This window comes from Temnothorax curvispinosus, unplaced genomic scaffold, assembly GCF_003070985.1.
Source record: "Temnothorax curvispinosus isolate PA1 unplaced genomic scaffold, ASM307098v1 QBEX01002901.1, whole genome shotgun sequence".
Taxonomy (NCBI): Eukaryota; Metazoa; Arthropoda; class Insecta; order Hymenoptera; family Formicidae; genus Temnothorax; species Temnothorax curvispinosus.
The window spans coordinates 243,883-257,648 of record NW_020212681.1 but is presented as its reverse complement, the minus strand read 5'-3'; the positions used below and the strand labels follow the sequence as shown (position 1 = coordinate 257,648).

Below are 13,766 nucleotides of genomic sequence, written 5' to 3'. Positions count from 1 at the left end.
GACCGTAGCGACGAATAGGTCCGTTTATAGGTACCATTTGTACCCGCGGGGTTTATTACGTAAATTTGTTTGAATAAGTTTCCCTTTATAAATGTCTATTACACGAGTACCAGTGCTCACGAAATTGCGTTGTATCCGACTATCCGTACGTTGGAAGTTCTGTGTGTGTTCCGCCTTCTACATTCTGTTCTACATTCTGTTCTCTGTACCGTCTCTCTTTCAGCAAGTTACCGTACCAGCTCGTTTTCGTACCGGAGAATCAAGTTAATACTCCATGAATGAAAGCGAAACATCTTGCGCCTAACACATTTCCATCCCTCCTGTCGCGAAGTCACGGGGCATTTAGCTAATATCTCGATAAATGGACGCGACCGGCGGAACATCTTGCGCGCTCCTAACATTCCTCTCTCATCGCTTTCGGGTCGTACGATGACATTGGCGGTTCTTGTTCCCGTGATATCGAGTTAATACTTCTTGAATAGATGCAATGTCGAAACATCTTACTCGTAATATTTCCTTCTTGATTCATGGGACGACTTTGACTATTCTCGTTCGATGTTGTAGTGTTAATGCGCGCTGAATAGAGAACCAAACATCTTGCTCCGTTCAGCGAATGGCGAATGTTAAATTTCTCTCCTTTTCGCATTTGGTTGACGCACCTATTGCTGTATAGTCCATTGAAGAATCTTATCGTATGATATGCGGTTGCGCATTGGCCAATTAGCATTCGTATACGAGAATTTAATGCAACGCGCGGAGCGATAATCGACACGTGCCTCTAATGAGGCGTGCAGGTGCGTTTAAAATTGCCGACGCGTGCCCCCGCAAAATTTTCCCGAGTGAATCTCAGTCACTTTAGCGGCAGCGAGCCCGAATCTGCATCGTAATAGGTCACGGTTCGCTTACGGTTAGTAACGACCCTTAAATCGTTGATAGATGCGCGGACATGCGACGGATACGGGAGTTAGAGTGCAAGGAGGGTGGACAGGCAGCGGTCTATCCCCTTCTAAAATTTATGACAACGTTCATCACAAACGCGGTATCGGGATATGTCTCCGCGCAATATTTGCTACGATTACACGCCGACGTTTTTTATCAATCAAAATAATGCAAGTCTTTTACAATTTTTTTGACACTCAAGACATATACTTGTATATAAAATTAATTTGTACATAAATTTGTATAAATTATTATTTTTTATGCAATGAATTATATGCAAACTAATTTGATTTATATTTCTTAATATAATCAAATTTCTTTGTATAATGTTTTAAAGTCAACACATATTTTGTTATGTTAACGATAATTACAATGAGGAAAATGTAAAATTAACTGTACTTTAATAATTGCCCGAGAAAAAAAAAGTACAAATTGTTTTCAGATATCTACTTGTATTGGCAATTAGTTTGAAACGCATTAAGAATTCAAGAACCGCAAACATTTGCGGGCCTTGCTTAAACGAAAGAATTAATCTACCTCTCTCATTCCACTTTACGCTCGTACTCTCCTTTTAAAACGGCCGCTATTGCTTCTCAACTCGTCGAACCGTGAAACTCCCGCAAACTCGTCCGACCGCAGCGTTCGCGAGTTCACAAAATAGTATAAGTAAAGGCCTGCGCTTTGTTTTACGGTTTTACTGGGGAGATTTCTCGTTCTCCTCATCCATCCTTGTTAATGAAGCGCTTAAAACCGCCTCCGTCTCGCGATGATACCATTTTGTGTTGACATTTTTAATTACTTCCATTCCTTCGCTGATTTTATTCTCTAAAAATGTCGCTCTGTAATTTTACCTTTAATTCTTTCGCACTCAACGATCGCAGTTATAAGCGCACTTTTTCATTTGTATTTATAGGAATACGTTTGTGTATTTTTGAAGTCACTTGACAAACTCGCGTTCTAGTTTACATATAATTATTTATAATTCACAAGATAAATAAGCCTCCATGCAAGAGAGATGTAAGTCGACTTACATCCCTATTTTTTTGTTGCAAAAAGGAGATAAGCTTACAACCTTATAAGTTTGATGGGCAAAGAAAAGCGCATTCAAAAAGCCTGCCAAAAGCGGGCTAAGAAAACTGTCAGAGTTGGAACACTAAACCGGAGCCAAGTAAATATCAAAAGAGAAATAGAGGGATGTAAGAAAATGCTTACAATACGTCTTCGAAAGGAACCACCAGTTTTACACGGACGCACGAAGCTGAAAGAAGCCCATGAAGATACTAGTACAAAGCGCCAATGACGACTCTGATCCGGATATTTAGATAATATTTATATTGTAATTGGTTTTTTGTACTAAATTTTTATTTTGAAGTAATGTGTTTCTATTTTTTCCTCAAAACTACTATTGTTATGCAATATATATAGGGATATAAGTATCATTAAACAAGAGTTTTTTTTTACACTTTTTGCAATATATTTAAAATAAATATTTTTACTTATTACAAGAATATAAAAGTTTCAGAAAAAATTAAGGCGAATTTTTACACCACTTTTTATTTTAATAATTTGGCAGTTACTGTTAAAAGTAATTTTTCTCAAAATGGATTTCGACTTACATCCCACATGGAAGCTCTCAATCTTATAAATAAAGCTTTCTAGAAAAAAGTGTATAATATATAATTATATAAAATTTATCTTTATAAAGAATTAGCTCAACATTTCTTCTAATAAATAAAACTTCTGTAGTCTACAGCATGTATTTATCTAACCGTTTTTCGCTGATATCGATTGCAACGTTGTGCCATGCTTTGAGAGTAATTGTTTGCGACCCAATATTTAATACCTTCCATTTGAGAGAAGATGCGCCGCGGTCTAATTCGATGTAACTTTCCGATACACCGACTCGATGCAATAAAAGGAGAAAAACGAGGAAAAGAGGACGTGCTTCGCTTGCGCTTCTCGATGGATCGAAGACGCTCCGCGTTCGCACGTTCGAGAGCAACGTTGTGGAGAAAGGAGACAACGCGGGGCAGACATAAGCCATTTAGATTTTAGCAAGAAGTTTCGTGTTACGCGTAATACTTACGGCACTTCGATATTTTTGGAGCGTTACCGCGAAATGCATCCGCAAAGTTTCATGTAGAATTCCAGACGTCTTCGAATTCCGCGAGTTGAATCAATTAATCTCTCTATATATACTTAAACAACATTTTTTATTAATACCCCACGACAGACATATTTACGCATAATCTGCCATATCTCATATTATGATTAATATTAACATTAACATGATTAATCACGAAACAAATGTTTTTGTAATTGTCTGATGGATTTATGGCATGTGCTCTTTTTTCATGTATTTTTAAATTTTAATTTTTTTAATGATGCTATTTAATGACATTGGATAATATTTTATTTACTTACGTTTTAACTTTTAATAATTCTTTTATGTTCGCATTTTTGCATTTGTAAAAATTGTATTGTTATATATTGTTTTAAAGCCAAAATTTACGCTCTCAATCTCTCGAAAGTGTTTCCCGATAATACCGATGACAATTGATATTTAATTTATCCGATAGATATGCTATTATATTGGAAAAATTAATTGATATCTTTCAAACGACGGCGGTTTTCCGCAACCGCGATGTTATTAAATAACTCGTCGCGATTAATATCGCGAAACAAAACGATTTTTATGAACTCGCGGATAATGAGTTTAATATATACCCAATGGATTTTTCGGGAGGACACTATTAACAATACGTGTTGCTTTGAACTAATCACCTAATAACTTTTTCAAGACATATACTTGTTATTACATATATTCAATTGTATGTCATATTTGAAATAATATTTAATCAAAAAATGACCTATCTGACAAATCAAAAATGCCAACAAAACTCACGCGATCTAGAAAAACGTGAGTACGAACAAAATCAAACGTTCTCCACATTCTTAAATAGAAACTTTTCCTTCAACTTTTTCCGGATTTGGTGAGAAAAATTTCGTGCGTGTCTCTCGCGCTCCCTCTCTTTTCTTTTTCTCTCTCTCTCTCTTTCGACGGGACACGTCCTGAATCCGAAGACACATCGCTCCGTTCGAGTTCTCCATGCGACTGAACAAGCTGAGAGGCCGGGAACATAAGCTACTTGGATTTCAACGAGGAGTGTTGCGTTACTTTCACGAAAAGCGGACGCCTCGACGACATTCTCCGCGTTCTTCGTCTCGTAATCTCTTCAAACGGATTGCACCCGTAGCTAACAAATACATTTGCGCGAGCGTCGCGTTTGTCCTGAAGAACTAAACAAACGAATCCACTTTGCTTTCTCTCTCTCTCTCTCTCTCTCTCTCTCTCTCTCTCTCTCTCTCTTTCTTTTTTTTACTTCTTTGTCTGTAACGTCTTTTGGTAAATGTAATGATCTGATTTTTAGTAGAACTTTATCTCTGCGATATTACTATACTTTGCGTCTTTGAGGTATGATCGTGAATCATCGCGAATGGAACATCAAGAGGATTGAGAGCCTTTTGTACGTTGCCTTTGTACATCTTCGCCGTGTTCCGTCGTAGGTTTCTCTTCTTCATCGAGCACTCGCTGCGTCAATTTCGTTGGGGACGGCGAGAAAATAGTTGAGATATGAGGGACTTTGGGATATCCCAAGTTTTTGCATTTCGGTCGCCGGTCGAAACCGTAGCCTGCCGCCTTGTCGTAACTTGGCGGGAAGTTTCATCTTAGCGAAAATCAAAGAGAAACCTTCCGAGAAACTTAATTTCTACAATTTAATTATACAGCAGATGAAGCGTACTTTACTTCAAAACTGAGACGAAAATTGTTTATCTAAATTTTTAATTTATTTTACAATTGTGTACACCTCGAGACGCTTCTGCTCCAATTTGGCGATCGCAACTTAGGGCGTTATTCATTGTCAGTCATTGTCCAACCGAAAACAACACGTTTACACTGTTAAATTCATAGGATTAAATTAAACTCAATTTTGAGTAATTTTTAACTATTCCATAGGTCGCTACTGCTCCTACTCAATACATGTAGTTAATTTAACTAAAACAATGTTAATTTGACTAAACCAATGGAGTTAAAATAATCCTATTTTGTTTCAAACTAATACATTTTGATGCACATGCTAGTTAAAAATAACAAAATAAATCTAACTCATGGTATTGGTTTAAATTTCATTCTCTAACCTTTAACAGTGTAGCTTACTCGATGTAAGCCGAGATTTAAATTCCACGTAAAATTTTTAATTAAATTTGTTTACGTGATGTCTTTTCTTGAAATGTAGGATACGTTAATATAGAATCAGGTCAACGCTTGGCGAAAATATCTGGACCCGTGACGTTCGTCGTCGTATTTCTGTCGAGGTTCGCGTTAATATTTGGAAACGAAAGCCGAATACACTGACGAGACTGATAAAAAAATACGCTACGTTTAAACAAACGGGGAGTGGAGAAAGGCGACCCTCAACGAATGATTGGTTTCGGCGCCGCGGGCCATTAGCAAACACCTGAAGCTTCTCGCCCCGCTGCTGGAGTTTCTTCGCCTCGAAGGAGAACTTTCAGCGGTGAAAGAAGAGCACAATCGGGGGTTAACAAACTCATCCATTTCGAGCTCTCGTTCTGACCCGTCCTGCAGTTTTTAAGCCTTTTTTTGCCACCCGGCCACGCTCGTCGTGCCGGCTGCAACGCCAAAAACCCGATTAACAGTCGGCGATTGGAATCGGCTGCTTTTTGTGCTGCATTGTGGAACTTCGCGCGGTATTTCGAGCGAACAGAATATTCGACCCTGCGGTCAGGCATTTCCGGATTTCGCTTTGAAGCCGAAGAATTTCGCGATTGTTAATTTGAATAATTGCGAAACATGCAGGCCAATCGATGTATTAACAAAAGAAAATTTTTCTATGACATCAGAGGTTGCGTTTCTCTATATTCATTACCAGTACCGAAAATCTATAGTATACACGTGACGTAAACTATAGATTTTCAATACTGACAGTGAATATCGAAACGCAGCTTAAATGTATAAAACGCTGGTATCGCTATTTATATTTTGATGCACACGTGCACACGTACAGTTCAATTTTTACTTTATTTAAATACATTACGTAATACATTAAAATATACAAAATATTAAAATTGAAATATATTAAATATCATATATACAGAAAATTTTGATTATAATTTGAAGTTTCCATTACTTATATGCGGTCGCAGGATATTGCGTTTATGGAGTATCAACATGAGAATAAAGATTCTTTGACAGCATCCTTCCGTAAATTTTCTCACTCTGCTCGTCTTATAATACACGTAAAGGCTTTCTCGGGAGAGGTTTTACGTAGCCACCAAGAGTATCGTTTTCTCGGAATAAAGTAATCAGTGAGGCGAGCGGCGGCCGCGGAGAGGGATGGAGGACGCGGGCTGAAAAAATTGATGAGGGACTGTTGCATGAATTTTACGCCACACCGGCGTCGTTACTTTGAAAAACACCTGCACTTGGAAGGATGCTGAGAAACTCTTCCTTAAAGTCTATTAAACGTCTTTAATGAGACGATCTTGGTACACCAACAGCAGTTTTATTTTATTATTATCTCTCTCAATTTATATCTTTTATTTTTATTCGTTATCTTTTCAGACCGGTGTTTCCATTGTCAATAAATTTATTTAAATCCAGTTTTAAATGTGACCTGTTTAAAGAATTCTTGTGCAAAGGCAGAGAGAGAGAGAGTGAGACCTTTATTCCATCTCTCACGTTCTAAAGTAAATGCAAAGAGTAATCAAATTCATATTAGAAGGCACTGGGAACCAAGTGTCGTTTTACGTATACGCGCGTAACTTTACTTAACGAACGGGTTTTGATCGCTCCGCCTGTAAATCACCCAATTCCTAGACATAGATTTTCGTTTCGGTAGAGACCTCGCGAGTACTTTCCTGTAATGCGCGAGAAATTTTCGAGGTGAAACTCCCGGAGGATGTTCCACCAGAGTTCATTCGTCCGTGGCGTACGACGTCTCGAACGGTTTCGAATTTGAATTTCTGTATTCGTACCGAGAGATAGAGTTCGGGTCGCTTCAAACTCAACCGGATAAGCTCCGGCAGAAACTCTCCCGGTAATGGGAATCATCGAGCGGGAAGAATCGATTTCCTTATGAAAAGCGCGACGTGACCGAGATTTTATATACGTTGGAGTTAATCACACTACGTGTTTCGATCGAGTTTGAAATTCCCATATTTTGTATAACATTCCGTCTCGCCGGTTAACGCATAATTTATCGCATTGTCGCGCCGCAATCCGATTTGCACGAGTTCCCAGCAATTATCGATATGTCATTAAGCTATCTGTTCTCAATTACGCATTTTGATGATTTCTAATTTGCGCCGACTGAACGCTCGATTATTACACGAATTTCTCTTTTTACTTAACTCGACGTTACCGTAGATGTCGATTAATTTGACTAATTACGCCATTGTCGGAGAGATTTTCGCTATCTTTGGCCTTTAAAAGGATTTAGTTAGTCAGAGCTTTTAAGAGATTTATGTAAAATCCAATATTCCCGGCGTTAAAATTTCATTAAAGTGTGTCGATAAATAAATCCCATTAACGAGCCTTATTGTTTTTGGCAGAATGCGCGGCCAAGAACGGAAGATCTGTAGTGGAGCACCATCCGTCCTCCTACTGGGAGCAACCCTTTAGTCAGCCTTACTTCGACAACACGACAAAGAGGGAGACCACAACCACCGTCGGGCAATCCGCTTACCTGCACTGCAGGGTGCGCAATCTTGGCGATCGTGCGGTAAGTTCCAAGTTTCCTTATCAAGAACCCGTCGTTGTAATAACAGCGCTCGAGTTTGGGAACGCTGTGTATTTCGCGAGTATAGATTAAGATTGCGAGTCCGTTAAACATCGCAATAAGACTTTGATTTCGAAGATTATTTCGTTTTATTTTGTTTTATGAGATATTTTATACTTTGTACAGTTGAAAATCATATTTATTACAGTTGAGTCTCTCCAAAGTATTTTTACATCGCATTTTAAATCTTCTTTTGAATCAGTCAATTTTTTTTATATACTTATGTTTCCTGATTTATTATTTTTATCGCGATAACAAAGATTGCTGTTCTTTTTATTTCGTGAGAATTATTCAAAGATTTGTTTCAGTCAAAATGTACCATCGTTACAACGATAATATTGTTCGCTTCTCCAGTATAATCCAACCAAACACAATTTTAGTAAACTTACCATCGGGAAGATTAAAGACAGAACGTGCAAGTCGAGAATTCGGAAAATATTGCGGAATTATTTTGCTCGAATCTATATACGGTAGTCAATAATCTTGCTGCGCTGTCGATGTCGCCCATGTTTTTAGAAAAAAAAATTAATTAACCGATTGTAATCTTCTTATTATGTAAATTATGCAAAGCTTGGTGGACGCTTTAACGTTCGATTATGCGTCAACAAGTCCTCGCGATTAAATTTCGCCATTATGAGAGGATTCAATAAAGCGAAAGCGCAACAAATTTGTCGTTGCAAAATTAAATCGCGGACGCTCATTTCGGTAATCGCGAAATTTTCAATTATGTTATCATTTTACGCGAAGTGTATTTTTCAAATTCTATCGCGTGTTCTTTCGCGCGTTGCTTCACGCTGGCGTTGATAAATTTAACGTACGTGCGGGCGCGTGAAAGTCTCCCCCACGATTGGAATCACGCAATTCGAAGTCAAATAAATTCGCAGTTACGGCGTCGGCGGAGGCATTAATCCGCAATCGTTTCTCGACAAACTTCGCCGCTCTCTTTACTAATGCACTTGCACGACCTGCAATTCGCGTATATACGAGTTCATTCCTCATTTACCCACGCGACATCGCCTCGCACTTTTACAGTAACCTAGTTCACATCTTCGCGCGCGCAAGGCTTTTGTAACGCCTTTTCGCGTTCTTTTTTTTTCTTCCCTATTTCCGCCCGCGAACTCGCAGGGCAAGTATAACTCTCCACGGTTCAACGTGCGCATACATTTTCTCGCGCAAATTTAGAAAATTAACAAAGCTTTAACACACGATCTTCTGTTCGAAATATTTCAAACTATGACCATTGTACCGCGAAACATTATTTCTAGCGGGAAATAATCAGAAAGTTTATATTTGACTGACATTTGTTAAATTGTTACGCAATCTAATTGTGCCGTAGAAAATTAATTCTTTGTGTGGGATCTCTTTGACGTTATATTACTGAGGGGACAAAACAAAAAAAAAACACATTTTTACAAAGAAAATAATTTATATTCTTTTCAAAATTTCTTTTTTATTTCATTTTATTTTTTAATAAATCGCTTTTATACACCGCTGCCCGTTTAATTCACGTCCCATCATTGTTCGGTCACGTGAAGTGGCGAAGTGGTGTACGTAAACGTTATAATAAAAGGTGGAGGTATTGCGCATACTAAACACATAGTCGCGACATTTTTTCAGGCGGTTTAGTGAATTATTAGGCCGCTCGGGCCCGCGCTGTTTAACCCGGTATTCATCACTCGCGGTCCTAATGCAAAGTAATTTCGCGGATAGGCGCATAGGTCACCCGGGCGAACGGTGACATTACGCGTTATCGGCCCGCTGCTCATGCATCACCGCATGACGCACAGGAACCCGTCAGAGTCCAATCACCGATCGTAATCGCCGATAAATCAAATTTCTCTCGCGCCCTGCCGCTTCGCCCCTCTGCGGATCTCTCTCCCTTTAGCTCCCTTCCGCCATTCACAGCCACGCCATCGGCCTTCAATAACGCGGCGTACGCACATGCATCTGGACGTTTATATTTGCGATCGTAGAATCAGCACGACCATCGCGATTGCGCTTCACCTAAGCGCCTTGATTTCGCACCGGTGACAGATTGTCGCGCGACAGCCGGCTGTCAGTCGAAGGTTTTCTCTCTCATGCGCATTTGCGTGTGCATAATGCCATCGGAAAAACCGATAATTACACCAATGAAGAATTTCAACGTTAGTGTTTTAATCTTTAAATCTTGATATCTTTTATTTGCAAAATATACACAGAAAAAAAAGAAGTGTCAAATCAAAATTTATATACTCATACATTATACTTACGCAATAATCTATGATCTTCTTATGAGAATTTCAACTTTTTACTTCAACTTTTTTTTTCTTGGTTGAACTGAATATGAAATTACTTCATTCAAGTAAGTTTTCTTCGTTTAATCGCAATGTAATCTTGTTTCAAGATTTTTATGTTAAAACTATTTTTATGTTAAAACTAAAAATATTTTTAAATTAAGAATATTCTTTTTTTTCTGTGTAGTTTAGCGATGTTTCACACTTTATTTTACGCTGATATATTTTTAAAAGCGGAATGTACGTTTAAGACCGTGACATAGAATCTGTGCGACATAACGTCGAACTTCTCGGTTTAATGTCCAGCTTGAGTGTATCTTACTATAACAGCAGGTGTCTCTTGATTGCGCAGGTCTCGTGGATCAGGCAGCGGGATTTGCATATCCTCACTGTTGGCATTCTAACGTACACAAACGACCAGCGTTTCCAATCGTTGCACAGCGATGGTAGCGACGAGTGGACCTTGAAAATCAGTTCGCCGCAAGTGCGAGACAGTGGAATCTACGAATGTCAAGTCTCGACAGAGCCGAAAATTAGTCAAGCTTTCAACTTGAGCGTAGTAGGTATGTGCGCATATATATCTCTTCTTTTATACGATAAGATTCAATCGCTAGCTTTAAGTAAATCTACTGGATTTTGATTAAATTCTCTCAAGCGTTAAGAGGAAATAAAGAGTTATGCAAGTAAATTACAATCAAAATTATGATGAGATAATTATTTAGAAGCAATAATAAACTTTACAGTCAGAAAAGATTCTTTTCTATCACGACTTGCATTAACAGAAATAAAGAAAGATCAGTGTGAGAATGGGGATCTGGGGGATTGTGTTTTAAAACGATTACAAATTTCCCGTCGCACTTCAATAACAGTTTCCGAAACCGTTTGTTTCTTAAGTGAATTTTTAAACGGCCGTTTTCGAGCGGTTCGACGTGGAGTTAATTGCAGCTTTGCGACGATTTAAACGAAATTGCGATCATACTTCTTGGGCCCGGGCTTTACTCGACGATCCGTGCCGCGCTCCTTGGCCAAAAACTACTTTAACTTTGTTCTGTCCCCGTGTGCAGTCTCGAAGGCAAAGATCAACGGCAATTCGGAGCTCTACATCAAAAGCGGGAGCGACATCAATCTGACCTGCATCGTGCTGCAAACGCCAGAACCACCATCCTTCATCTATTGGTGAGTTTGAGCGTTCTCCCTTGACGATATAGCGCGGATTGAATTTGTTCCACATGTTATTTCGACACAGCTGAAGTTTCGTGAAATCCAAATCTACACTGACCTCCATTCGGTGGAGGTTTATCGAAAAATTTCAAACCCGAGCGCCCTTAAAAACGAATCTCCGATGAAGTGAATCTCCGCTGGCGAGTTAGTCCTTGGAGGCGATGGTTTTTAGAATCTATAGATAATCTTGCGTTTGCGCTGATCCGCAAATCCTCGTGCATTTTTACGTTCGCATATTATAAAGATACATAAGGGATATTCAAATAAGTTAAAGTTTAACGGTTTGACAGGTTATGTCGGGTTAAAGTCGAGTAAAAAGTTAATTAATTAACTTTGGGCGCGCTACTCTTTAAGGTTATGCAAAATACATAAGTGTTTCATTAACCTATCACATTAATCTTTGGGTTAAAAGTGTAAAAATTAACTTTTTACCCGACTTTAACCCGACACAACCTGTCAAACCGTTAAACTCTAACTTATTTGAATACCCCTATAGCTTTTTTAAAGTGGATTTTACCTTACATTCAATGTTCGCTAATTTTTCAGGTACAAAGGTGATAACGTGATAAACTACAGCCAACGCGGGGGCATTAGCGTCGTGACGGAGAAGCAAACGCGAACGTCACGTCTTCTGATCAGTAGAGCGCTGCCAGCCGATTCCGGCAATTACACCTGTGCGCCATCCACAGCCGAGTCAGCGAGCGTCCTCGTCCACGTGCTCAATGGTGAGTGAGTCGCGAATAAAAATCGTACATCACTGAAAATCCTCAATATTATCGCCAAAATGTCGCAGTATGTCTCCGTATATCTTTCTCGCTATAATATCGGCAAAATTATTGGCCTTTCCCGAGGTGGTCCTTTTGGATGGTTTCGACGCCGACATTTCGAAATAAAATTTCAAACGCATGTAAATATGTCAGCGCGGATAAAAATGCGCTGTATACGTTAAAATTGCCCGAGAGATACATTCAAATACAAAGTGATATCTACCCGTGTCAACGTGTCACTACAAAAAGGCTTTATATTGTTCGGTTACCGCATGGATTTTCGGCAAATTGTATCTTTTTTGGAATCAAACGCTTTACATATTTAAATGTAGAAAGATCGGTAGGTTCTCGTCATCACAATTGCTTTATAACTATTAATATAATTTTATAATTTATTGTAATTTATTCCTATTATACATATATATTTAGTGAGATACGAAAGAATAGAATATAGTTAAATTAACGACATTTATCGTTAAATTTGATGAAGCTTTTCGTAGACTTTGCCGGAAACGAGGAAGCATAAAATCAATTAATTAATCTCAACAATTTTGCATCAGTTTTAATCAAGTTTCCGATAAAACGTTTCAAGTATTACTGCAAAAGAAGTTTCGGTCTGCTTGAAGGCAGGTTAAATAGAAACAATTTCAATTCAATCGCGTTTGTATAAATAATGCGCATTCGCACAAAACAGCTTTGCATATATACCTGTATGCGTGCACGGTGAAAAAGTTTCAGACGTTTGATCCTGATGTTCGTAAAATTGGCAAAATAAAATAAAAGTTTCCGCAGTTTAGATACAAGTAGGAGAAAACGGCAGAATCTCAAGAAGGAAAATTAAATCGCTCGAGTGCGCGTCATTGATTTTCTTTTAACTCGCTCGAATGCAGCATGCTGATTTATTTCTGGTTTATTTTAGGCGTCTTGAATATTTTTGAGATTGATATGTATTTATAAATCACATTAAAAATGCGGATCGTATTAAAATCGTGAAGGAATTAAATTTTCATATTACTTTCAAAGCTCGTTCGATAACGGATATTCGCGTTAAACAGACTTTAACAATTTAAAACAATTTGACATTAATTGTATACTTTCTGCAGTTGTAAGGCCACCAATTATTACACGTCCTCGTAGGCGGAATTAATCTCGCGTTTGCCGTTATTCGTAAGAGATTTACAAGTAATTACTGTAGGGAAACCTGCGCGAACTTACCGGAATGAAACTCTCGTCAACTGAGCATATATATATATGTATATATTCGTATCTAACGACAAACTATGAAGTCTCAAACTAACTTCACCGTTCCCTTCTATCCTCTCACGTATGTATGCGGAGTTATCGAGATTAGGTCCGTGGCTTTGTTTAAGAACTAATAGAAACGATGACGGTATCATCGAGAGACATCGAAAGATGTGATCGTAACTTTTTGATTAAATCGCACAAATAAGCTATAAATTATTTTATCGGCATTATATTTCCGAACTTTTCTCGTCAAGCAAGTAGTCGGGCAAGCAATTTATTAATAAGGTACATTAGCTGAATATCTGGAGTGGATTGCGTTTATCAACTCCCTATATATACTGGTTTCCAAATTGCCAGGATCATCACTACTACTTTCCTTCGGGGCCGAGGTTTAATGAAGCAAGGAGGAAAATTACAGAGTCCTGAAAGCCCGGTCACCCAATTCCGTTGTTCCAACCTAC

General features: G+C 38.5%; 1 protein-coding gene across 2 annotated transcripts in view; it reads left to right on the top strand.

Moving 5' to 3' along the window:
• The window catches only part of LOC112452050 (T-lymphocyte activation antigen CD86-like), a 195,386-nt gene that overhangs the window by 154,039 nt on the left and 27,581 nt on the right, over positions 1 to 13,766 (top strand). For both annotated transcript variants that reach the window (XM_025012063.1, XM_025012062.1), the window contains exons 3-6: positions 7,573 to 7,742; positions 10,425 to 10,635; positions 11,137 to 11,248; positions 11,840 to 12,018. In XM_025012063.1, coding sequence (XP_024867831.1) covers positions 7,573 to 7,742; positions 10,425 to 10,635; positions 11,137 to 11,248; positions 11,840 to 12,018 — 672 coding nt within the window. The remainder of the gene's footprint in view (positions 1 to 7,572; positions 7,743 to 10,424; positions 10,636 to 11,136; positions 11,249 to 11,839; positions 12,019 to 13,766) is intronic.